Here is a 23,750-nt window from a genome sequence, read left to right on the forward strand (position 1 = left end):
CGCCGTGTGTTAGCCTCGGCCCGGTCGAGGGAGGATCCACAGGCCGAGCCTGCCGAGCCAGCACACCCCACCGCGCCGCCTCGACGCCCAGCGCGCCTCCGGCGGCCTTGATGCCGGCCATCGAGTCGAGCTCGCTCCATCGCGGGAGCGCCGGTGCCCGCGGCGCTGTCGGCATCGGCGGACGCGGCGCGTGTGGCAACAGCGGATCCAGCAGCACACGCTCCGGTAGCATCGCCGCCGACGACAGCCAGATCCGCACCAAATCTGCTGGCGCGAGGCTCTCCGGCGACGCTGCAGCCAGTAGCGTGTGGCCTCGTGCTCCCCCGCCGCCCACACTCCCGCCCGACGCGGCTTGGCGCCTCTCGCTCTGCGTTCTCAACACCACCTCGTACGCGTCACGGCTCCCGGACCCGTCCTTTGCCAACAGCGACGACGACGGTATGGGAATGCTTTGCACATCCGAGGTGTAGTAGACGGCAAGCCCTGCTGCCGCCGCCCCCGTCCCCACCACTCGGAACGCCCATCGGAACATCTGTTCGACTTGTCGCCGTCCGCCCTCGCGCCCGCTCGGTGTCTGCGTGAGGTGTCACTCACTCCGCCACCGCCACCGCCACCTGACCACCACCCTCACCACACACACACACACACACACACACACACACACACACACACACACACACACACACACACACACATACATACACATACACACATACATGGACAAGAAGCGCAACCGGCCGCCGCGGCGCCGGGCACCGCGTTCGCCTTCGCCAGCGGACCGCGAGCGGAGCGCGTCGGGAGGGACAGGCGGCGGAGGCACGTCGGGCGGCTCGGGCGCATCGACGACAACAGGCAATGGAGCAAGCGGTGATATTGATGTGACAAGCGGTAGTGGTGCTGATGGATATGGCGATGCTCATGGCGATCGCGAGGTCGGAGATGGCCGGGATGGCGCTGCCGGCGATCGTGGCGATGCTGGCGCTCCGCAGGATCCGCTGGCGGGCGCCGGCGACTATGTGTATCCGCTGCTCTCGGCGCCAGGCGCGTTTGATCCCCTGCCTGATGGGTGTGACCGCAAGGCGAGTGCTGATGGCAAGTACAAGGTGGTGTACGTTGGCGAGACGTACGACTTTGGCGGCGTGGTCATGCGCCATGGCCTCGGCACCTTTACCGACGGCGCCACCGTGTACAAGGGCCACTGGCGCAAGGACGCCATGCACGGGCCCGACGGCCGCATCGAGTATGCATCGGGTGCCGTCTACGTCGGCGGCTTTGTCGATGGCATGTACCAGGGCCACGGTGTCTACACCTGGCCGTCGGGCGCTTACTACAAGGGCGACTTTCACAACAATCGCATGCACGGCATCGGCGTCTACGTCGACGCCACTGGCTTTGCCTGGCACGGTGAGTTTTACAACAACCGTGGGCCTGGCCTCGTCCAGCACTTTCTCGGTCCGCGCCCTTCCCCTCGCTCGATCCCTCTGCCGTCGCCGCCGCCTCCGCCGCCGCCGCAGACGCCGATGCTGCAGACCCTTAGGCCCCATTCTGCTTGACCACTTCCGCCACCTGCTACGCCAACATTCAATTGCTTGGTACCAGCTCCCTACCACGCGCCCCCGGGCTTCGTCATCTCCGACGTCAGCAACCCCCCCCCTCCCCCCTTCACCCTTCACCCTTCCTCTCACCCTCCTCGCCCACACCAACAAACCCACACACCAAGCATCCCTCCCAAGCACCAGCCCAACCATTTCACTCCCTTCACTCTCCCGATCCTCGCCCCGATCCTTGTCCCCGTCCCCCCCCCCCCCACCCCCCAACCGCGGTCACTCACCCGACGGATCATTCTCTCACCTCTCGCCACCCCCTTCACCTGCATGCCACGGCGACTGCCCGCCTGGCTTGTGGTCTTTGTCATAGCGAGTGGCTTACTCATTCCATGCACGTACTCGTCAGAGCCGCTTGTGTCCCCTTCCCCTTCTCAACCACCACCTTCTCCTCCTTCTCCTTCACCGCCTCCACCTCGACCACTGCCCCCGCCTCGGCCTGCTTCGCTCTGGCCGCCGCCACCTCGCCCGCCATCGCCTTCTCCACCGCCACCCCCGCCACCTCCGCCTCCGCTCTCTCCGGATGATCCACCTTCGGTAACACGGGACATTCTCAAGTATGCCGAGTTTATGAACCCGCCACCCCCGCCACCACCGCCGCCATCGCATTCGCAGCCTTTGCATCCGTCGTCGTCATCGTCAACATCTTCGTCAGCCGAACCGTCGCCGCCGTCGCCACCACTGCCGAACATGGCCGATGCAGCAGCTTCACGCGATGACGGTGCCGAAGAGAGCAGCGAGGCTCGTGATGGCGGGCCGATGTCGGCGGATGGTGGAAACAAGCAGCTGCCGTCGCCGCCGCTGCCGCCGAGCGGAGCTCCGGCGGATCTGGGGACCAACTATGCGGCTGCCGAGTGCGGGGCGCGGGTGCTGTCTGCAGCCGAGCACGTGACCAACTCTGGCAACTTGCTCACTCCGCACCGCGACTCGTACCTGCTCGCCCCGTGCGAGCTCGGGTCGTGGGTGGTCGTCCAGGCGTGCGATGAGATCAACGTCCGCACCCTCGAACTAGGCTCGCTGGAGATGTTCTCATCGTTGCCGCGTGCGTTTGAGCTCTACGCCTCGGACAGCTACCCCGAGCCGAGCTGGGTTCTCATTGCCCGGTTCGAGGCAGCGCCCAAGCGGGCCGTGCAGGTCTTCAACCTTCCGCCGTCGGCACCCGAGATGTGGACAAAGTACTACAAGCTGGTCATCACCTCGCACTACGGCTCTGAGTACTACTGTCCCATCTCTATTCTCCGACTCTACGGCACGTCGGTCCTGCAAGACTTTAAGGACGGGCTGGTCAACCACGCCGACGATGACCTGCCTGTGGTGACTGTGGTCTCGCCGCCGGCCCCGCTCCCTCCGGCCGCTGTGCCCGTCGCCCCGGGCCCGCCGCCGATGTCTCCTCTCGCTCCGCTAAGTCTTCCAGTCAACGCGCGCCCGCTGTCCCTCCGCCGCTGGCCGCTGCATCACCCGATGTGTGTGTGCTCGTTGTCGGCGGCAACTTGCGGCTGCTCGCCGTTCTCGCAACTGCAGCTGCCGGCTACAAACCCGGGTCCCGGCTCGCCGCCGCTCCTACCGGACGCCGCGATGGCGTCGCCGCTTCCAGCACCGCCACCGCTTTCCAACAATGCGATACACCGTCCAGCATCGACTCTGTCGCCGCCGTCCCCGGCTCCGGTGCCGTCGACTCCATCGATGCCGCTTCCGCCTCTCGACGGGCCGCCAACACCGCCACCGCCATCACCGCCGCCGGCTCCGGTGCCGCCAGTCGAGACTGACCTGGAGACCGAACCGGCCCCATCCCCGCAAGAGCCGGGCGGGCCGGCCTCGGGCTCGCCGGATGTGCCTGTGAGCGACACTGGGTCGCCGCAGCAGCCGGCCCCGCCTCCACCGCCGCCGCCGCCGCCGATGACGATGCCAGAGCCCGGCGAGTCGACCGGCTCGGTCTTCAAGACGCTCGGCAAGACTGTCCGCGAGCTGCAGCGGCAGCAGACCAAGGCCTCGTTGTACCTGGAGAGCCTCTCGACAACATACACTGTTGCGCTCGACGAGCTGCAGCAGTACCAGCGGACCCAGGACGCACGGATTGCAGCACTGGAGGCTGCGCTCGCCGAAGCGACCGCGGCGCGGCTTGCGCACGCTTCCAAGCTTGCCGAGCTCCAGGCGCGGCTCGACAGTGCCGACGCGCTCCACCCATGGCTCCGGCTCGGCCTCGAGTCGCCGGTCTCAGCCTCGGTTGTCGTCCTAGTTATCGCCGTCTCGACCGCTTCCTGGGTTGTTCTCTGCGCCTCGCGCTCTCTCGGCTCGGACACGACGTCGCCGGTCTCGCCATCGGCCGCCGCTCCACCACTTGCATCTGCACGTGCGCGCGCCCGCGCCCGCGCCGCCCATGGCGCCCACGCCGGCCACGCTCCCGCCACCACCGATGCCGCCGACGGCGTCGTCGCCGTTGTCGGCCACACCCGTTCGGCTTCCGACCCCCGCCCAGGCACCAAGCCAAAGCCAAAGCCAGAGTCAAAGCCAAAGCCAAAGCCAAAGGCCGGGCCTCGATCTGCTTCGGCAACCTACACCATCATCGCTAACAACCACCGGTAGCCGCCCCGCCTCTCTCTCTCTCTCTCTCTCTCTCTCTCTCTGCCCCACTTTCGCACATGTACGCAAATCAAGTCACAACGCCTGCCAAACAACCTCCCCAACCACCACCACCACCCGTCCCCCCCCCCTTCCACACCCATCTCTACTCTTCCCACCCACACCAAAAGCCCTCACACACCCACCTTTTACACACACACACATACACGCTCACCATGTCCGAGTCCAAAATGGTGCGGCTAACGTACGCCCCCCCCCCCCCTTCCTTTCCCCCCTCCCCCCCCTCTGTCCCCTCCCCCCCAGCCGAACACGACCCTTTTTTAGCCAGCCACTCACCGCACGGCACATCATGGAGTACACACAGCATTCGATTGGTGAAGCCTGACGGAGCAATTCAGAAAAAGGTGGCGTTTCAAGTGGATGCGACTGTGGCCAACATGTGCTCTGTTCTGACTTCCAAGTTTCATCTGGTGGAAGAGGGCTTTGGCCTCTTCTTCCCGCCCTCGCAGTATCGAACGTCAAAGTGGCTGATGGCCAACAAGACGGCCGAGTTTTACGACTTGAAGAACGATGAGCTGCTGGAGTTTCGTCTTCGCCATCGCCCGCTCCGCGTGAGGCTGCCGGATGGAGTGTACAAGACTGTGGTCATTGATGAGAACATGGTGGTGGCTGAGATGTGCAAGGCCATCGGCGCCAAGGTCGGCATCGACAACGTTGCCGAGTTTTCGCTCAAGATCGAGGGCTCGTCGGCCGTCGAGTGGCTCTTGCGAAACAAGACCCTCATCGACCAGGGCGTGGACGAGTCTGTGGCGCTCGAGTTTAAGCAGCGGCTGTTCTTTACCGACACCGAGGTGAACCTGAACAACCCGCGCGAGCTGCACCTGCTGTTTGAGCAGTGCCGCGAGTCGGTCCTGACCGGCAACGCGGTGTGCTCGTTCGAGGAGGCTGTCGAGCTTGCAGCCTACCAGCTCCACCTCACGTTTGGTGACTACGATGCAGCATCGCCGCCGTCGTTTGACATTGGCGAGTACATGCCGCCCGAGTACACCAAGCTGAAGAAGGCGAGCCGGCTGATTCTGGAGGCATACGCTGCGTGCGTGGGGACAAACATGGAGCAGGCCAAGTACCAGTACGTCTCGGTCTGTCGCGGGCTCAAGACGTACGGCGTCACCTTTTCACCGCTACCGAGGCCGTGACGTCCAAGAAGACCCGTCCGATTCTCATTGGCATCACCAAGGAGCGCATCATGAAGTTTGACGGCAAGACCAAGGCTGTTCTCGCCGAGTGGCCGCTGACCTACATCAAGCGGTGTGCGTCGACCCGGTCGACCTTTACCGTCGACTTTGGCATGCACGAAGAGGCGTACCACACGTATCAGACCTCAGAGGGCGAGTCGATCCAGGCCGTCATCGAAGGCTACCAGCACCTGGCCAAGTCACGGGAGGAGCAAGCCGCCGAGGACGAAAAGCTGCGCCAGGCCCGTGGCCCGTCGCTGGAGGAGCAGGAGGCCGAGGCGTCTGCCGCCACCAAGGCCAAAGACGAAAAGCGGCGGTCGCGCGTGCCGGGCGCCGACAGCTCGGACTCGAGCGCCGCCGGTCCGTCGGGTGGCGGCGGCGATGGCATCCAGCGCGGCGCCGCCGGCGAGATCGTCGTCGACGCCTCTGAAGTCTCTGTCAAGCTCAACCAGATTGGACTCGCGGACCTCAATGTGGAGCTGGTGTACGTGACCAAACTCATTACCAACGCGCTGGAGGACGTGGCCGCGCCTGCGGCGGCGGCGCCGGTGGCGGACGAGTCGTGGCGGCGCGAGGCGATGACCACCGTCCGCGGCACCATTTCGGAGCACACCGTCCGCCTCTGCATTGCGGTAGCCAAAGTCATTGCGGCTGTTGTGGTGCTCAAGGCCGACGACTTTGAGGCTGGCCTTCTGTACTCGGCAGTCAAGCTCATGGGCGAGGCTGTGACCCAGCTCGTCACCGCCTGCCGCGCCATCGGCGCCCTCGCCGAGGGCATGGTCGGCGTCATGGTCGTTGACATGTGCCGCATGGTGATCACGGCGTCGCTTCGGGTGGTGACAGCGGCGACACGCGCGGCCGTGGCTCTGGCCGACTCGCGGGTTGACGCCGCCATGCGCGACGAGCTCCTCTCCGCCGCCCAGACGACCGGCAACGCAGCGTGGGAGCTGCTCCGCCGCGCCAACGCCAACGACGTGCAGGACGGCCACTTTAAGGTGATGGAAAAGGCCCTGGCGGCAGCGGCGCGGGCAGTGACCATTGTCGTGGCCTGCGCCAAGATGTCGTCAGAGGCCCTGCCGCAGTCGACTGCCAAGGACGCTGTCGTCGACGCCGCCATGGACGTCTACACTTGCGTCACCCACATGACTGCAACCGCGCGGGTCACTCTCCCGTCCATCCTCAACGAGGTCTCGCTTTCCGAGCTCGAGGCGTGCACCGCCGACGTGCTCGATGCCATTGCCGTCGTCATTGCCACCATCCAGAGCTCGGGCCTGACTGGCGACCACATCGCCAACGCAACGGCAGCCCAAACCGCGGCCCAGGAGGCTCTGGAGGCCCTGCTGGCCGCAGCGCGCGACCCGGGCGACCGCGCCTCGTTCGAGGATCTTCTCCGCAACGCCTACGAGCATGTCTCCGCCGCCATCTCGTCGCTCATCAAGCACGGCTCGGACCCGACCGCCATGCTGCAGTACGTCAAGGCGGCTGGATCAACCGCCACAGACCTGGTCAACTCGCTCAACCGCGCCGCAGAGCTCTCGTCGGACCCGGAGCTCCGCAACAGGCTCCTCGCCGCCGCCAACCAGGTCTCGCAGTTTGCGCAAGCACTCGTTCTCGCTGCCAAAAACTCGCTCGCTAACCCCGGCGACGCCGACGCAGCCTTCAAGGTCTCGCAGATTGGCATGAAGCTCGACGCGCTCGTCCAGCAGCTCCTCCTCGACTTTTCCGTCGCCCTTGCTGACCCCAACCTCGGCGATGAGTTTGACGACTTTTCCGCCCTCGTCAACGCCTCCAAGAACCTCGGAACTAAGGTCCGCAAGTTCTCGGCCGCCGCTACCGGCGCCGACGGCGCTGACGGTGGCGCGCCCAAAAGGTCAGGCGGCGGCCTGCTGGCCGCTGCCGCCGCTGCCCGCGCTCTCGGCCCCGGCCAATGATCACGCTGCAGCCTCTCAAACTCCTCTCCCTCCTTCCCACCCACACGCACGCGCACGAACCTTTACACAAACTGAAGAATAGCAAGCGAGGCCGCCACAACCAGAATCGGCGTGTGGATCCACCAAAAGGCAGGCACCATCCACTTGGCCTGTGGAGGCTTGTGCTGGTAGTAGCCGTACAACATGCCGATGGGGAGGAGGAACATGTACGGCGCGCCAAAGAAGGCGCCGGCAAAGCGCAGAACGGTGCCGATGTACGGGAAAAAGGTGGCGATGAGGACGGTCTGCAGCGCCATGTACACGTTGAGTAGCGCGATGTACGACATGGGCGTGAACGCCGGGTCGCGGGGATCGGCCACCTTGTTGTTGGAGCCGGTAGCCGCCTTCTTCTTGGACTTGGCCTTGCCTTTGGCTTTGGCCTTGGCCTTGGCCTTGCCACTACCGCTGCCGTTGGCCTCGACGCCGACGGCGTTGAGCGAGCCGCGCTCGGGATCAGGCAGCAGCGGCGCAGACTCGTTGATGAGCTCGGGCCCGCCCGAGGCGCCAGTCATGTCGGCCGCGCCCGCCGCCGAGAGCAGAGCCTCGGTCTCCTCGGGGGCGAGAGGACAATGGTGAAGATCTGCAGGCGGACAATGTAGGCGAGGAGCGGGAAAATGCCGCAGAGCTGGATGAGGAGGGCAAGGCGGGCGAGGAAGGGCGTGACATCGTGGTACGAGTAGACATTGAGAAAGTTCTGCGGGATGGCGGTCGACTCAAAGGCGAGGTAGCCGGCGATGCCGCACGAGGCGTAGGTGAGAAAGACAAAGCCAAAGGCAAAGGCAAGGTCGCGGCGGTTGTGCTTGGGCGACTTCTTGTTGCGGATGATGGGAATAATGGCGTTGTGGATGAAGAACGAGACCATGCCGAGGCCGCCGAGGTAGTACCACTTGTCGGAAAAGTAGGTGATGACCGGCGGGTGGGTTGAGAGGTCGGTCACACTCTTGGTCACAATGAAGCCGATCATGTAGAGGATCGAGACAATGCCAAATGAGTTGAACTTGACGAGCGGGCCGATGTCGCGGAGGTTCATGAATGGGAAGAGGACAACGCCCATCATTAGCGGCACCGTCTTGAGCGAGAACCACCGCGAGGCCTCGCCCGAGTGCAGGTCGGCCAGTCCAGACTCGCCCGAGTGCCACAGCACAATCGACGAGACAACTGCGTGTGTAAAGTCCGAGATCATGGTGAGGTACACAACGAGGACGCACAGTAGCATGAGCACCGACGACCACGACGCAAAGTAGTACGCCAGCCGCCCGATGCGCGGCGAGCCAAAGTACCGCATGACCATGTCGGGAAAGTCGTCAAAGCCGTCAGAGTGGTCCACAATGATGGCTGCCGTGTAAAAGCAGAGCAAGCCGACCGCCATGAGCACCAGCGTCCCGCCCACAAGCCCGGCGTTCTGGAACGCCCACGGCATGACAAGGAGGCCTGAGCCCACCATGACGTTCCAGATCGAAAAAATCGTCGAGAACGACCCTTGCTCGCCCGACGGAACAAAGAGTGCGTACGGCGACGCGCCGCCCACACAATGTGCTGCGGCGCACGAAAGTGGTGCGATGACTCGGCCGACGGCGTCAGCCGGTTGTAGTACTTCATCCGCGAGTAGAGCGGATGCGACCGCTCTAGTGTCACTGCCGTCCGCTTGCCTGACGCCTGCCCGCCCTCGCCCGGGCTCACGCGACCGCCTTCATCCGCGGCTCCGACGCTGCCGCCGCGTCGAGTCCTCCGCCCGCCGCGCGGGTGCCGCGTCGAGCTCGCCCCACGGCCAGCATCGCCGCCGGTCGATGGCACCGAGGTCGAGAGCGAGGTCGGCGAGGACGAACGCGAGCCCGACCGCGAGCCGGGCATCGACCTCGAGCCGCCCGACGGCGAGAGCGCCGGCATCTGCAGCGAGCCAGCCGGAGTTGCCGGGCCCGGCACAATGAGCACGTCCGGACTCCTAACTGGCTGCGCCAGCGGATTAAAGGCACCACCGCCCGCACTGAGGCCAGCTCCGGCTCTACCCTTGCGGACATAGAGCGGAGAGGAGCCTGTGCTTGTGGGTGTCCTTCGAGATGTGGGTGAGCCCGGGGTGGTGGTCATCGCAGACCAGTCGTTGTTGCGAGCTGCAGCGTGTCCAGGGCTGGGACCTCCACTAGGTACAGAGCCAGCCGCTTTCCATCTGCCATCGCCTTGTGCCTCTCTTGCTGTTGACCTTGAGCCCGAGGTGCGGCTACCACCAGCTTCTGTTCCGCTTCCTCTCCTTGGTCCGTCACCAGGTGATGGTGGGAACGACGACATGGAAGGCGGCCGGTGTTGGGTGTTGGTGGTAGTCGTGCTTGGTGGTGGTGGTGGTGGTGCTTGGTTCTGGCACGAGTTGGAAGGGGATATGTGGAAGTGGGATGTGGCGGTGACAAGAGTGTGAGGAAAGAGGTGGACGTGGGAGGTGGGCGAGGTGGGGGAGGGGGGGGGGGGGGGAGGGTGGGCTCGTGGCTTGACGTGGAGGCGGTGATGGGGGGGATCGCTCGTGGCAACATTTTTGCATGTGATTGTTGGGTGCGGCCAGCCGGCTTGCCGGGTGGGTGGCGGGAGGCGGTGGTTGGTGGTTTGGTTAGCTTTACGCCTGGGCAGCGGGGGGGATGCCACGGTTGGGCTTGTAGTCGGTGGTGCGCGGCTCCATGGTGATGCAGTCGACCACGGGGCAGATGCCGAGGCAGATGGCGCAGCCAGTGCACCGGTCCTCGAGGACGCGCGGGAGGTGGGTGTCGAGGTTAAAGGCGATGGCCTGGTAGCCCGAAGAGGAGCAGCCGTTGACGCAGCGGCCGCAGTTGATGCAGAGCTCCTCGTCGATGACGGCGACAACCTGCTGGGAGTTGTCGAGGTCACCGTAGGTGCCGACGTTGGGCAGGGCCTTGCCGAGCTCCTCGGCGATGGACGACGGGCCGCGGACGACGTCGGCCTCGTTGGGGACGAGGAACGGCGACGGCTCGGCGAGGTTGACCGACTTGGCCCACTCAGAGCGAATGCGCTGGCGCTCCTTCTCGTAGGGGCCAAAGCGCGGGAGGCCCTTGCCGTGCTCGCGCATGACGGCGTTGACGCGCGGGACGCGGTCGGTGATGGCCGGCGGCGCCTGGCCGTCCCATCCGGCAAAGTCGCCACGTGACGCCATGTACAGCTGCGTCTTGAGGCCCATGATGTAGTCCTGCACAATGGTAAAGTCCTCGTTGTGGACGGCCGAGCAGATCTGGACGACCGACGCGCCACAGTGGATGTACTGCATCGCCGTCTCTGCAGACTCGACACCGCCAGTGGCCATGATGGGGAAGCCCGGAAGCGCGTTGCCGATGGCCGACACGGCCTTGAGCCCGATGGGCCGCGTCGCCGAGCCAGACACGCCTCCGTACGTCGTCTTCTTTTCCTTGCCCACCGCAGGCCACGCCTCGGCGTTGGTCTTGAGGCCCATCAGGCCCGAGACCGTGTTGATGGCTGTCACGCCCGTAGCTCCACCGCGCTTGGCGGCCTCGGCAATGACGCGGATGTCGGTCACGTTCGGCGTGAGCTTGGCAAAGAACGGCACGTCGCCGCACACCTCCTTGACCCACTGGCAAATGCCGAGCACGAGCTCGGGGTTCTGGCCGCAGGCGAGGCCCATGCCGCGCTCGCCCATCCCATGCGGGCAAGAGAGATTGAGCTCGAGAGCGTCTGCGCCCGACTCGAGCGCCTGCTGGGCAAGGGTCTTCCAGTCCGACTCGTCAAAGGCAGCCATGATCGAGGCGACAATGATGCGGTCAGGGTAGTCGGCCTTGACGTCCTTGACAAACTTGCACCAGTACGCCGCAGTCTTCTCCGAGATGAGCTCGATGTTGAGGAAGGCGCCCTGGCTGGGACCAAACAGGTGGCCCGACGTCGTGCCGCGGACAATGCGCGGCGAGACGTTGGTGACAAGGTCCTTGTCGAGGCCAAAGGTCTTGGTGACGGCAAAGCCCCAGCCAGCGTTAAAGGCGGCGCGGATCATATCGCCCGAGGTGGCCGGCGTGGCCGAGGCGAGGCCGAACGGGTTGACAAAGTGGAGGCCGGCCATGTCAACCGAGATGTCGACGGCATCGATCTCCGAGTAGTACAGCGGGAGCTGCGGCGTCGACGGGACCGGCAGGCCGTGCAGGCCCTGCAGGTAGGTGTGCATGGACCACGAGGCAACCTTGCCGTCGTTGACAGCCTCAACAGTCGTGCCCGAGCCGGCGCAGTCGCCACCGGTAAAGAGCCACTCGGCGCCAGTCGCCACCATCGTCTGCGGGTCGTGCTCGATGCCGCCCCACGAGTTAAACGTGGCCGGCGCGAGCGCAGCGCGGAGCGCCTCGTCCTTGAGCGACGAGCCAAAGGCGGTAATGATAAAGTCCGCCTTGACCCGCGACCACTGCTCCTCGTCGACGTAGTACTTGCCCTCGTCGTCCATGTCGGTCCGGAAGAGCTCGATGGCCTTGACCTTGCCAGACGCCTCGTCGACAATAACCGCCTTGGGCGACGAGAACGGGAGGAACTCGCAGCGCTCGTCGCGCGCAAGGTCCACCTCCTCGGGCACCGCGCGCATGTCGTTCATGCCCTTGCGGAAGACAACCGTGACACGCCGCGCGCCGCACCGGAAGGCCGACGTCGCGCAGTCAAACGCCGTGTCGCCGGCGCCAAGCACCACCACGTGCCCGTGGAGCTTGGGCAGGTCCGGCCGCGCCTCGCCGACGCACGCCGTCGCCTTGGACGCCGTCATCACCAGCGGGAGGAACTGCTTCGACGTGTACACGCCCTGCTCGGGCGTGAAATCCGCAAAGGCAGGCGCAACCTTGGCGTCCGGCGCGCCCACGCCGAGGAACACAGCCTCGGCCCCGGTCTCGGCCTTGATCTGTGCCAGCGTCCGCTCGGCAGAAACCGGCGAGTTGAACTCAAACACCACGCCAAGGTCCTTCGCCTGCTGCACCTCCCACTCGACAACCTCAAATGGCAGACGGTACGACGGGATCTCCGTCGTCGACAGGCCGCCCACAAACGCGTTCTTCTCGTACACCGTCAGGTTCGAGTACCCCAGCCGCGCCAGGAACGTCGCCGCCGAAATCGACGCAGGGCCCGCGCCGATAAACGCCACAGGCGTCGAGAACGACTCGGGGAGCTCGTCGAGCGAAGGCGCCGCCGGGTTGCGGATCTGCTTCACGCCCATCTTCATGAACACCTGCGTGGCAAACTGCTGGAGGCCACCAATGTTGATCGCTCCCTCCTCGGCAGCGTGCAGGTTGCACCCGCCCACACACAGCTCAGACGTCGGGCACACCATGCCGCACGTCAGACCCAGCGGGTTGTCCGACAGAATGTACCGCGCCGCGCCGTAGTAGTTGCGGTTCGCAATGCACGAGATGAACGCTTTGACGTCGAGCTGCGTCGGGCACGACTTTTGGCACGGCGCGTCCGCGCACTTGAGGCACCGCCGTGCCTCAAACAGCGCACCACGCTCCGTCAGCGTTGTCGGCTTGATGTCCTCAAAGTCATGCGCGAGCGCCGTTCCAGGCGTGTGGATGTTGCGCTTAAAGTGCTCCTGCTGCTTGTGCACCTGCGTCGTCGGCACGCACTTGGCGTACTCGTCGACCGTCGACGAGAAGGCGAGGATGGCCTGTGTACGGGGAGGGGTAAGGTGAGTGTGGGAGGGGAAAAAAAAAAGGTCGTGTTAAAGGTGGGGAGGGAGGGGGGATAGTTGATGAGCTAGGGAGGGATGGAGGGAGGGGGTTAGAAGGGAAAGGAGGAGGAGGAGGAGGCTGTGGTGGAGGTGGAAGTGGAGGTGGTGGAGGTGGTGGTGTGGAGGGAGAGGGGAGGGGGGGGGGGGGGGGGGAGGGGGGGGGGACAGGCGAGGGGGGGACAGGCGAGGGCGAACCCCAAGCCAACAGACATAGCAAGGGTGTTCACATCGATCCTCCCCCACCCCCCCTTCCTCCAAAGGGAGAAAAAAAAAGCGAGGCCATTGATTAAATAACGTTGGGATTATCGTTGCGAGAGCGATGAACGATGGAAAAACGAAAACAAAGGCTTGGCCGTCTCAACCTCCCCACGTGGCGGACAGACGACCAAAGACAGAGGCGAGTTTGGACGAATAAAGGGGAGGAGGAGACCACAGACAGGCGCTGAGGTCGGAGTGTGCCTGAGCAAGGACCGAGGCTTCGGGCGAGGACAAAGGCCACTGCCGCCGCGCTTATGTCCGCTCGCACTGTTCCAAGCTGGTCGAGAGTCGGCCAGAGAGCATGGCAAAGGCAAAAAATGTTCGCGCCACACCGGCAGGCGCAACCACCCTGCTGTCGCCCGCCACGCCGCAGGCAGGCAAAGACGCTAGCTACAACAACACGTTGCAAGGGCTTGTGGTGCGTACCTCGATGTCGACGATTTCATTCGTGGTCGGAGAGGACGAAGACGACATGATTGAGATGAGAGAAAAGTATGAGCCGCGCCTCCGAGTCGAGTCGGCCAAGAGCCACTCAGCCAGAGAGGCCAAACGTCGAACCGTTGGAATGGCAACCAACAGGCGCGCCGGGTGACGGTCCGAGGCCTCTGCCCAGCTCCCAGGAACCACTGCGTCGAGGATCACAGCTGCCCCCAGACAAAGAAGGCGCATCGCCATACGCCGCCGGTTTACTCATCACATCTGCTCCACTGTGGCCAGCCGGCCAACGGCAAGCGGGTCGGGCTTGGCATCGAGAGGAGGAAAAGAAAAATCAAGAGCACGGCAGAGCACAATCAAGTCACCTCTTCCCCTCCACCACACACGCAGATGCAAGCACCAAGGAGGGGACGCATGGTTTTACGCCGTCGCCAACGATACGATTACTTCTTCTTCTTCTTCTTCTCCTTCTCCTTCTTCTTCTTCTTGTCCTTACCCTTGGACGAGTCCGAGGCCGCGGCGCCGCCCTTGTTCGCCGAGAGCTGACGGCGGAGGTGTGCAGGGAGCTTGAGGAAGCAGCGGCGGCACATGGGCTGCGAGTCCTTGAACGAGCAGAAGGTTGCGCCGGCGAGGGCCTTGTCGCAACCAACGCAGGTGAAATGATCCGGGTGCCACTGCTTGCCGAGCGCGGTGACGCCACGGCCGGTGATGGAGCGGCCGCACTTTGCGCAAACGGTGCCGAAGAGCTGGTGGTAGTGCACGTCACAGTACGGTCGGCCCTCGCGCTCAAAGAACGAACCGCCGGCAAACGGCTTTTCGCAGTGAGCGCAGACAAAGTGCTCCGGGTGCCACTGCTTGCCGAGCGCGGTGACGCAGCGGCCGGCAATCGGCCGCCGGCACTTTGCGCAGCACGACGCGAGTAGCGCGTTGTAGTCCGACTCGCAGTAGAGACGGCCGTCGTACTCAAAGCACTTGGCTGACTGGAACGGCTTTTGGCACTGTGCACACGAAAAGTGCTGCGGGTGGACCTTGTGGCCCTGGATGACCAGAAACTCGCCGGTGATCGCCTGTCCGCACTTGCCGCACTGCACCGACATGCCCTGGCCCTGCATGCCAGGCTGTGGCATGCCCTGCTGCGGCATCCCGCCCTGCTGCGGCATCCCGCCCTGCTGCGGCATCCCGCCCTGCTGCGGCGCCTGTCCCTGCATGCCAACATTCCGCCGCCGCCCTGCATCGAGTGCATCGCCGGCTGCATCCCGCCCTGCATGCCCATTCCGCCCTGCATGCCCATTCGCCCTGCATGCCCTGGCCCTGCATGCCCTGGCCCTGCATGCCCTGGCCCTGCATGCCCTGGCCCTGCCCGTACCCGCCCATCGAGGCCATCGGGTTCGACGGTGGCGGCGCTGCGCCCGTCGCCACCGCCTGGCACGACTTGCAGCACGGCGCGCCCTGGAACTCCACATACGCCCCAGACGCCAGCGGCGCGTTGCACCGCGAGCACATAAAGTGCTCTGGGTGCCACTTCTTCTCCAGCGCGTTGATGCACTGCCCGGTGATCGGGTTGCGGCACGACGCGCACCGCGGACCAAACAGGTCCGTGTAGTCAAACTGGCAGTACGGCTTGCCGTCAAACTCAAAGAACTGTCCGTTCTGGAACGGCTTGAAGCACTGCGCACACACAAAGTGCTCCGGATGCCATTTGCGGTTGAGCGCAGTCACGCTCTTGCCCATCACAGGCTCGCGGCACTGCGCGCACGGCGTCGTGTCTGCCGCGGGAGCGTCCGCAAGAATCTCGTTGAACAGATCGTCCACCTCTTGCGACGCACCCGGCTCGCCGCCGGCCCCCGCTCCGGCCCCGCCCACCGGGGTGCCCGGCGATGCCGCCGCATACGGGTTGACCCCTGGCATGGCGGTACCTGCCCCAACAGAGACCAGGCCGGGTGGGATGCCACCCATCCCGCCCATCCCGCCCATGCCCGGAGAGCCTGCTCCCGCCGCACCTGCCTGGAACTGTCCATTCAGCAGCTGCTGCGTCGAGAGATTCGCCAGCGCATCTGCGTTGGGTGCCGGCAGTCCGTCGACGCCACCGAGGTCAAGGTCGGCAAGGATATCCTGAAGCTCATCACCACCACCGCTACAACACAAGACAACAGAGAGAGTGAGTGTGAGAGAGAGAGAGAGAGAGTCATTGCGCTAGCCCGAGTCCAAGCCCGAGTCCCAGCCCGAGCTGTACCAGCTGTGCGCCGCGATTTCCATTGCCACCATCATCTCTACCTTGACTCCACCTTCCATTCCCGCCCCAGTCCCGGTCTTGGGCCCTGTCCCCAGTATTGGGCCCTGTCCCCGGTCTTGGCTCCCGTCATCGGTCTGGGGTGTCCCCCGTCCCCGTCCCCCTTCTGCCGCAACCGACAGCAACGATTCTCCCGACGACGACTCTGGCATGCATAACCACCATTCTACCACGCCATATATGGCACACAGTCGGTCATATACATGCACTTGTGTGGGAATGGGGAGGGTGGGGGAGGACGGGAGGGGGTACGGGCGGGGGGGGGGGGGGGGGGGGGACAGGAGACTGGGGACGGGGGGAGCCAAGGGGACTGGGGCAAAAAAAGCATTGATAACCAATATGAAAGAATCAAGGGTTTTGGGTGGTCACGCACATTGTCAAAGTGACCGACGGCAGGGGGGGGGGGATAGGTGAAGAGGAGGGAAGAGGGAAGGGATTGGGGTTGACGTACTCCATCTTGGGTGTGTGACTGTGCGCAGAGTGCGGTGTGGGAAGAGAGAAAACGAGGTGGGCGTGGTAGGGCTGGGCGTGGGGGTGGTGACCGAGGGAGGGGGGGACAGTGGTCGCTGTTCGCTCGAATGGCTTCAACGAACGAACGCCGACAGGCGACGACCATGCCGTTGGCGAGGACAATGCGGCAAGTGAGGAGGGTGAGGGTGTGTGTATGAGCGGGATCATATTGGATCAAGAAGGGTGGGGGGGAGGGGTGAGGGGGGTGGCTTTATACGTATCGGGATCCGTATTGATCATCATGCAGTGGGCCGCCAAGATGAACAGAGCGGAGAAGGGGGGTGGCGTCATCATGGCCATCACAGGCACTACGGCCATCATGGCCATAGCGGCCATCATGGCCAGGGCAGACATATTGGCACTCGCTAACAGTGCCAACCCTAGTCAGCAACACCATCACCGCCATAGCCATCGCCATCGCCATCGCCATCGCCATCGCCATCGCCATCGCCATCGCCATCGTCATGACTGTGGCAGATGGCGGCAGACGACTGTCGGCGTGGTAAGAGGTGAGGGAGACACACACACAAACATACATGCATACACACATACACACACTCCACGCAAGAAGAAGAGACTCAGTTGGGCTTGGACCGCAGGTGGAGGACGATGAGCAGTCAGCGACACCAGGTCGAGGTGGTTGCGGTGGAGCAGAGCAGACCAAAGTCGCGGCTCGGAAGACAGCCGCCGGTCATCTACACCATTCGCCTCACCGATCTTCGCACGCCGCCGGCTACCTTGCCTCGATGGACCGTCAAGAGATCTGCTAGCTCAATTGCTAGTGTGCTAGAGGCTCTTGGTGCAAAACTAGGGCTTTTGCCATCACCAGGCTCGATCACGCCACCGAGGAGAGCCAAGCCGCCGCCTGCCGCGCTGTCCAAGACGCGCTGGCGGAGGTTGTGGCGGATGACATCGCCGCAGACTCGATCGCTGTCCGGCGTCTGCTGGACATCGACCCGGTCTCGCACATGAGCCAGCGGGCAGTGGCGGTGACCGCCTCGTTTCTCGCCCGTGATCACACCGTGTACCAGATCAAGGTCCAGATCGGGACCGCCTCGTGGCGGCTACTCCGCCGGTTTGCCCAGTTCCGCGCCCTCGCTCGCGATCTTGTCGCCGAGCTCGGAGACAGCGCGCCGTGGGCGTGTCTCATGCCCAAGGCCTCGTACTTTGGAAGGAAGAAGCCGTCGGTTGTTGCCCACCGCAAGAACGCACTCAACGCCTTTCTCCAGGCCGCTGTCGCTGACGACGCCGCCTGGGCGTCGCCGTTCTTGCAGATATTCCTCCGAGTCAAGGCCAACTACCGCCCGCTTCAGCCGCGGACAACAGCGTTCTCGCGTAAGGTCACTTCGCTGCCGCCGGGTGCCATGTACGCCTCGCTGCCGTCGAGCCTCTCGGGCGCCAGCGCCGGCGCTGGCGCCAGTGCCAGCCTGGGCTCAAGGCCGTCGAGCTCGCCGCTCCGCGTCCCGCGGGCAGCCACATCGCAGGCCGCCCGCGCCACAGCCTCGTCCGTTGGCACCGATGCCTGGATCCAGCTCTTTGCCTCTGGAGCGGTACCTGCAGACGTCATGGCAGTAGCAAGCTCGGGCGACGCGTCGCCGGGCGCGCCGTCGTCGTACACGCAGCGCGTCGACGAGTGGTCATCCCTCCCAGTCGCACCTACCATGCGTCAGCTGCACACCACCACGCCGGTCGAGGACGACGGGACTGCGCCCGACGACTCAGTCTGTGACGGAACGTTTTATACAGACGCCGGCGGCGTCTCTTCTGACGATGACGAGTTCTTCTCGGCGTCGGGCGACGGCGGCTGAGTGCATGCTACGCACGCGACGCTGCAAGCGCCTCGTACAGCTCGCCCATGTCGTGGCGAAGCTCGATGGAGCGGCAGAACCGGACGTCGAGCGAGGTCAGCGCCGCCAGCCGCGGGCCGAGCGTCTCCAGCACATCGCTGTCCGAGAGATGCAGCAGGCCGGCGAGCGAGAGCGTGGTAATGCCGGGCGCGCCATCAGCAAGCGCCGCCAGGCCGGTCACCGTCACATCCAGGCACCCGGCGAGGACCACCGACTGCAGCTGCGTGCACTGCGCCAGCGCGCTCAACCCGGCGTCGGTGATCTTGCGGCAGTCGAAAAGGTCGATGGCAGTCAGGCTCCCGCTCGCAGCGGAAACCAGCGCCTCGAGGGCTGCGTCTGTCACTCCAGGCACCCGCGCCAGGCTCAGCGACTTGAGCGAGCTCGCGCTCGCCAGCAGAGACTCCAGCTCTCCGCCGCCGATTCGCAGCGCGCCCGAGAGATCCAACTGCTCCAGCTGCGGAACGAGGCGAGCCAGGACCGGCAGTGCGTCCGATCGCAGCTCTTGGGCAGCCGGAAGCAGCAGACCGCGGCACGCTGATCCGTTTGTAGCCAAGGCAACGAGGCCATCGACGACTTTGCTCGATGCAAGCCAATGCCGCACATGATAGCCATCGATAACACCCGGACTCGGAAGAGCAGCATATGTCCCCAGCACTTGCACCACTTGTTCTACGCTTGCAGTTTGGGGCAACTCCTCCAGCGGAATGGTGAGAAGCACCTGAGCCCATTCCACCTTGTCTGTCATCGTGCCCGCTTCGCCTGTCGTCTCGGTCGGGCTGCTGCTGCTGCCTGTCGTCGTCGTCGTCCCCTCGCCAGCCTTGCCTTGCCCAGCCTCGTTGCTTCCGCCTGCCCCCGCCATGAGACTATACCCGATAACGACTTGGTTATCGCCACATGCGCCCTGCACAAGCTCGTCCACGGTTGTCGCCATGCCTGTCGTTGTCTGCGCGTCGTCAAGTGTGCCGCCGACCGCCATTTCGCCAAGGCCATTGATCACCCCCGCGTGGGCGCAGCGATGGCTGGAAAGGGGATAGTGAGGCAAGGAACGAAATCGGGTGGTGGAGATGGAGCGTTAGAAGAGGGGGTGATAGTGTAAGCTCGGGAAGGTGGCGGGGATCTGCAGTGATGGGCGTGGAAGCTCGGGAGGCATCGACAACCCTTGGCTGATTAAAACTGTGCCGATCAAAGATCGGAAGTTGAACTGAAGGCATGTTACTCCCACGGGTAAGGGAGCTCACCAGGTTGCGATCTCCACCTTGGACAAGCACCATCAGGGATGGAAGATAGCAAGAATGCGACCGTGTGGTTGATTGCAATGACTACCCTGTGCGAGCAGCAATTGTGGGCGATGGGACGTGCTTGTGTCTCGGACGGCGACAGGCGATGGGGTGGGGGGGGGGGAGGTGACAAGGCGAGGTTCGGCCGCAGACGACTGACACGACACTCTCCAGCAGGCGGGAGAGCACCGCGAGAGATAGATAGAGAGAGAGAGAGAGAGAGAGATAGAGTCAGAGGGAGGGAGAAGAACAGGAAGATGTCTGCCTGTGAGTCCACCATTGTCAACTCTACCGAGGAGCTGCTTGCGGGTAGGTGCAAGTGTGTATGAGCGAGGGTGTGTCCGTGTGCTGTGCAGGGTGGCTCGGGTGGGTATGGACTCATCGCGAAGGGGGATATGATTGGCTGGTCGTCGTGGCTCGGTGGCTCGTGGCTCGTGCTTGCGGCCATGCTCGCGGTTGTGGCTGTGGTTGTGGTTGTCGTTGTGTTTGTGGCTGTGGCCGTCTTCCCCGATCCTGGCTCCCCCCCTGGTCATGGTCTCCTCTCGCTCGCTCATCCTCACTCCTGGCTCCTGGCTCTCGGCCCCGGTTGACCCCGGTTGATGACTATGGCCCTGCGGATGGCTGCCAACAGAGGTCGAGGTGGAACAAGCCGAGTCCCGCGAGGACTTTGAACTGCGTGTGCGCAAGATCAAGAAGCGAGTGAACCCGGACGTGTCGTCGCGCAAGTGGGGCGTGAAGCGCCATGCCGATGTGCCGGAAGAGGTGCTCCGCGGGAGTGGCGAGCTGGATCACCTACTCCCACGGTTTGACGCGCGAACAATGACCGAGGCCGAGTGGTTTGCCTTTGAGGCGCTCGACCGGCCGTGCGTAATCGAGAATCTGATGGACGACTGGAAGGCGCCGGCCAAGTGGACGCCGCGACGGTTCATGCGCAAGTACGCCGACAAGACCTTTGACGTCGGCTCGTTTAACTACACAGACATGACATGGGCGCAGTTTGTGCGGTACGCGCTGACCAACGACGACGACTCGCCGCTGTACGTCTTTGATCCGTACTACGGGAGCAAGTATCCCAAGCTGCTGCAGCAGTACACCGTCCCGCGCTTCTTCCGCGACGACTACCACCAGTATGCCGGCGAAAAGGATCGCCCACTCTACCGCTGGTTCCTCGTCGGGCCCAAGCGGTCCGGAACGGGCATCCACCAGGATCCCGGCAACACCTCGGCGTGGAATGCGCTGGTCATGGGCCAGAAGCGGTGGGCCTTCTTCCCGCCAAGCACCAAGGGCTCGGTGGTCAAGCCGCCCAAGGGCGCCGGTGACGAGGGCATCGACTGGTGGCTCGACGTCTACCCACAGCTCCGCCCGCGCGCCGAGGAGCTTGGCATGATCGAGTATACCCAAAAGGCCGGCGAGACGCTGTTTGTCCCGTGGAAGTGGTGGCACGTTGTCCTCAACACCGAGTTCACCGTCTCGGTCACCCAGAACTTTGCCTCGCGCGTCAACATGCCGCACGTCTGGCGCTACACCAAGAAATACCGCCCCAAGTACGGGCGCCGCTGGTACTTTAAGCTCCCGCCCGAGGTCCGCGACGCGCTCGACGTCTCCGACTTTGACTTGACCGGCCCGGTCGAGGGCTCCGACTCGAGCTCGAGCTCAAGCTCGTCGAGCTCCGAGGCGTCATGGGACGGCGACTGAGCGCCGACGGCTGGCGCCGAGGCTTGCAGCGCGGCCATCACAGCCGCGAATGGAGCTTGGACGGCGCCGCCCGGACGACGGTGCCCTCGATGTAACCCGCAGGGTCGTCGACCGGAAAGTACACCTCATTGTTGTTCTCGAGGCCGAACCGCTGGATGTCGTAGAGGAAGACATGGATGTTGGGCATGATAAACGTGATCGTCTCCAGCTCAGGCACCCGCTCCATGACCTCCTCGCCGATGTCGTACACCATCTGCTGGACAGAGAGCGAATAGCGGTTGGCGAAAAGTCGAGCGTGACGTTGCGAATCATTGAGAGCGCCGCGCCGTAGCCCGGCTCCGAGCCACGTGCAAACGTCCAGTTGGCCGTCACCGACGTGCACAGGAGCCGGTCGTGCATCTCCGGCAGCGTCGTGTACTCGCACCGCGGGAAGCCCTCAAAGCCCGATCCCGTCGTCTTGAGCACACGCAGGCCCTTAAAGCCCGACACAACGTCCGCGCCGCCGTCCGCCCGCGTCGTCGCCGATGCCGTGCGATAGCACGGCCCGGCCTCGGCAAACGCCGTCTTGTGCGCACCCTCCTGCCCATCAGGCGCATCAAGCCGCTCCCACAGAGGCTGGCGGATGTCGACCTTGCACTGGGTAACTGTGATGGGGAAGAGAGAGAGTGTGTGTGAGAGAGAGCAAGATCCGGCCCTTGTGAGTGTATGGGAGGCAGGGCACCCGCAGCAGCGCCACCATCATCCCCATCCCCATCCCCATCCCCATCCCCATCCCCATCCCCATCCCCATCATCATCCCCATGACGTACCCTGAGCGTATTTCGACTTGAAATGCTGGGCAACAGACTCTGCAAACGACTCGATGGGAGTGACAGGATGGATCTTGGCCAGAGCATACACGGTGTTCTTCATGGTATCCGTAGGCACCGTCGTCGAGTTATCTCCCGAGAGATACGTCCTCGCAAAGTCGGCGCCCCACAAATACACGTCGACGGAGAGCTCCGTCACCACGTGTCGAGGTCCACTGCGGTCGACGTGGACGACACGAATGCGTGACTTGCCATAGTGATGCTCTCCAAGCGCTGCCATGTTGGGCTTTCCGTCCTGTTTCTCGTTCTCGAACAGAGTAAAGTAAGTAGCTCAGTCCCGTCTCTTGTCCCTTCCCTCCGCCCCCCCCCCCTTCGCTGCCCCACTCCAACTCATATCATCGGTCGCCTGACTCACTCGCCCGACTCAAACCGACTCTTTGGCGCATTTTTTGGCGCATTTTTGGCGCATACCCCCCCCCCCCCACCACCACCACCACCCTTCCCTCTCTCCGAGCCTACCCGTACACCTCCTGCTGCATCCGATTACGCCGTGTTTGTTTTTGATGACCAGATCGTTCCGCATCGTCGTGGGGGAAAAAACAGACCACACCCTGCCCAGCGCCCCCTCTCCTCCCCTCCCCGTCTGACCCGATCTGACCCAGTTGCCAAGTCGTAACGCTGTCTACCATGTGATGGATCCTCGCCCACTCGTCATCGCTCCTTCGACATCGTTCACTCGTCATCGTCCGAGGCAAAGTCGGCGAGCGAGGTGTTGCGGAACATGGCGTCCTTCGGCTGGTACACAGTAGCCGAGCTGCGCGGACGCTCGATGCCGAGCCTCCTCCGCCAGATCTCGGGGCGATCCGGATATGTCTTTTGGAGAAAGGCAACGTAGGCGTTGTGAAGCATGTTGGCCTCGTACAGCGAGATGTAGCGCGTGACCGATGCTCTGGGCGGCGCCTTCTTTCCCCTCCGAAGCACGTCCCAGTCCGAGTCCGGCAGCACCACGCCGACGATCTCCTCCACCGACTGGGAAAGGCGATGACCGACGCATCGCCTGTCCCTCCACCGCCGGCCTCTGCCGCCGCCAGCTTGGCCTTCTCAGACTCGAGCAGCTCACGATACTCCTTGGGCGAGAGGCCATGCATACCCTCTGATCCCAGATCCAAGCCCTTCAGCGCCTCTGCCAGCTCGTCCACCACACGTTCATCCACTTCCTTCCCCGCGCTAACTGCACCTTGCCCCTCCCCATCCACTTTTGTCCGTCCATGCCCTCGAGTCTCACCTGCCACCGCCATCCCTCCACCGCCGCCGCCCTCCAGCCGCAAGGTAACCTCTGAGAGCTTGGCACGGAGCTTCTCACCCCCGTCAGGAAGCTGCGCCATGAGCTCCTCGTCTCTAAGCATGACACGGAGTTGCCGCGCGAGCTTCTCGTCAGGAAGAAGCTGCTGTTGTTCCGACGTCATCACAACTCGCTCGCTCGCTCCCTCTGGCCTCGCCCGAACGAAGCACTCGCGTCAAGTGTGGCTGGCTACAGCTACA

At 64.1% G+C, this 23,750-nt stretch overlaps 11 protein-coding genes across 11 annotated transcripts; 5 read left to right on the forward strand and 6 right to left on the reverse strand.

Annotated features, from left to right (window-relative positions):
• Window positions 1-716: 716 nt before the first annotated feature.
• On the forward strand, window positions 717-1,537 carry AMSG_11399 (central apparatus associated protein C1a-18; the record flags this gene model as incomplete). Its single annotated transcript, XM_013897250.1, has 2 exons — window positions 717-1,452; window positions 1,515-1,537. The coding sequence occupies 2 exons, from the start codon at window positions 717-719 to the stop codon at window positions 1,535-1,537; spliced, it is 759 nt and encodes a 252-aa protein (XP_013752704.1).
• A 619-nt stretch (window positions 1,538-2,156) lies between these two features.
• Window positions 2,157-5,380, forward strand: AMSG_12449 (uncharacterized protein; the record flags this gene model as incomplete). Its single annotated transcript, XM_013897264.1, has 2 exons — window positions 2,157-4,043; window positions 4,583-5,380. Exons 1-2 carry the CDS (start codon window positions 2,175-2,177, stop codon window positions 5,378-5,380), a joined length of 2,667 nt encoding a protein of 888 aa, XP_013752718.1. The 5' UTR covers window positions 2,157-2,174.
• A 50-nt stretch (window positions 5,381-5,430) lies between these two features.
• AMSG_12450 (uncharacterized protein) lies at window positions 5,431-7,350 on the forward strand (the record flags this gene model as incomplete). The annotated part of the gene is made up of 1 exon (XM_013897265.1): window positions 5,431-7,350. One exon carries the CDS (start codon window positions 5,431-5,433, stop codon window positions 7,348-7,350), a length of 1,920 nt encoding a protein of 639 aa, XP_013752719.1.
• Window positions 7,351-7,412: 62 nt separating this feature from the next.
• AMSG_11402 (SLC38A9 protein) lies at window positions 7,413-9,560 on the reverse strand (the record flags this gene model as incomplete). Its single annotated transcript, XM_013897251.1, has 4 exons — window positions 7,413-7,937; window positions 7,982-8,868; window positions 8,901-9,422; window positions 9,482-9,560. The coding sequence occupies 4 exons, from the start codon at window positions 9,558-9,560 to the stop codon at window positions 7,413-7,415; spliced, it is 2,013 nt and encodes a 670-aa protein (XP_013752705.1).
• Window positions 9,561-9,971: 411 nt separating this feature from the next.
• On the reverse strand, window positions 9,972-13,835 carry AMSG_11403 (dihydropyrimidine dehydrogenase (NADP+)). Its single transcript, XM_013897252.1, has 2 exons — window positions 13,772-13,835; window positions 9,972-13,024 (listed from the first exon to the last, which is right to left on the reverse strand). Exons 1-2 carry the CDS (start codon window positions 13,817-13,819, stop codon window positions 9,989-9,991), a joined length of 3,084 nt encoding a protein of 1,027 aa, XP_013752706.1. The 5' UTR covers window positions 13,820-13,835; the 3' UTR covers window positions 9,972-9,988.
• Window positions 13,836-14,181: 346 nt separating this feature from the next.
• Window positions 14,182-16,072, reverse strand: AMSG_11404 (uncharacterized protein; the record flags this gene model as incomplete). Its single annotated transcript, XM_013897253.1, has 3 exons — window positions 14,182-15,076; window positions 15,147-15,892; window positions 16,055-16,072. 3 exons carry the CDS (start codon window positions 16,070-16,072, stop codon window positions 14,224-14,226), a joined length of 1,617 nt encoding a protein of 538 aa, XP_013752707.1. The 3' UTR covers window positions 14,182-14,223.
• A 985-nt stretch (window positions 16,073-17,057) lies between these two features.
• Window positions 17,058-18,471, forward strand: AMSG_11405 (uncharacterized protein; the record flags this gene model as incomplete). The annotated part of the gene is made up of 2 exons (XM_013897254.1): window positions 17,058-17,089; window positions 17,392-18,471. The coding sequence occupies 2 exons, from the start codon at window positions 17,058-17,060 to the stop codon at window positions 18,386-18,388; spliced, it is 1,029 nt and encodes a 342-aa protein (XP_013752708.1). The 3' UTR covers window positions 18,389-18,471.
• On the reverse strand, window positions 18,396-19,030 carry AMSG_11406 (uncharacterized protein; the record flags this gene model as incomplete). Its single annotated transcript, XM_013897255.1, has 2 exons — window positions 18,396-18,926; window positions 18,953-19,030. The coding sequence occupies 2 exons, from the start codon at window positions 19,028-19,030 to the stop codon at window positions 18,396-18,398; spliced, it is 609 nt and encodes a 202-aa protein (XP_013752709.1).
• An 849-nt stretch (window positions 19,031-19,879) lies between these two features.
• On the forward strand, window positions 19,880-21,606 carry AMSG_11407 (bifunctional arginine demethylase and lysyl-hydroxylase JMJD6). Its single transcript, XM_013897256.1, has 2 exons — window positions 19,880-20,013; window positions 20,336-21,606. Exons 1-2 carry the CDS (start codon window positions 19,962-19,964, stop codon window positions 21,397-21,399), a joined length of 1,116 nt encoding a protein of 371 aa, XP_013752710.1. The 5' UTR covers window positions 19,880-19,961; the 3' UTR covers window positions 21,400-21,606.
• On the reverse strand, window positions 21,260-22,570 carry AMSG_11408 (uricase). Its single transcript, XM_013897257.1, has 2 exons — window positions 22,209-22,570; window positions 21,260-22,043 (listed from the first exon to the last, which is right to left on the reverse strand). The coding sequence occupies exons 1-2, from the start codon at window positions 22,486-22,488 to the stop codon at window positions 21,382-21,384; spliced, it is 942 nt and encodes a 313-aa protein (XP_013752711.1). The 5' UTR covers window positions 22,489-22,570; the 3' UTR covers window positions 21,260-21,381.
• Window positions 22,571-22,940: 370 nt separating this feature from the next.
• AMSG_11409 (uncharacterized protein) lies at window positions 22,941-23,674 on the reverse strand (the record flags this gene model as incomplete). The annotated part of the gene is made up of 3 exons (XM_013897258.1): window positions 22,941-23,228; window positions 23,255-23,439; window positions 23,494-23,674. 3 exons carry the CDS (start codon window positions 23,672-23,674, stop codon window positions 22,941-22,943), a joined length of 654 nt encoding a protein of 217 aa, XP_013752712.1.
• Window positions 23,675-23,750: the final 76 nt, after the last annotated feature.

Source organism: Thecamonas trahens, assembly GCF_000142905.1.
Source record: "Thecamonas trahens ATCC 50062 unplaced genomic scaffold supercont1.78, whole genome shotgun sequence".
NCBI lineage: Eukaryota > Apusomonadida > Apusomonadidae > Thecamonas > Thecamonas trahens.

What these genes read in the sequence shown, in the direction of transcription:
- AMSG_11407 (XM_013897256.1), top strand. Translation starts at nt 19,962, where the DNA reads ATGTCTGCCTGTGAGTCCACCATTGTCAACTCTACCGAGGAGCTGCTT. An exon ending in TACCGAGGAGCTGCTTGCGG is followed by an intron (nt 20,014 to 20,335) that starts GTAGGTGCAAGT and finishes GGCTGCCAACAG; the next exon opens with AGGTCGAGGTGGAACAAGCC.
- AMSG_11403 (XM_013897252.1), bottom strand. Translation starts at nt 13,819, where the DNA reads ATGTCGTCTTCGTCCTCTCCGACCACGAATGAAATCGTCGACATCGAG. An exon ending in ATGAAATCGTCGACATCGAG is followed by an intron (nt 13,025 to 13,771) that starts GTACGCACCACA and finishes CCCCGTACACAG; the next exon opens with GCCATCCTCGCCTTCTCGTC.
- AMSG_11408 (XM_013897257.1), bottom strand. Translation starts at nt 22,488, where the DNA reads ATGGCAGCGCTTGGAGAGCATCACTATGGCAAGTCACGCATTCGTGTC. An exon ending in CAAGTCGAAATACGCTCAGG is followed by an intron (nt 22,044 to 22,208) that starts GTACGTCATGGG and finishes TCCCCATCACAG; the next exon opens with TTACCCAGTGCAAGGTCGAC.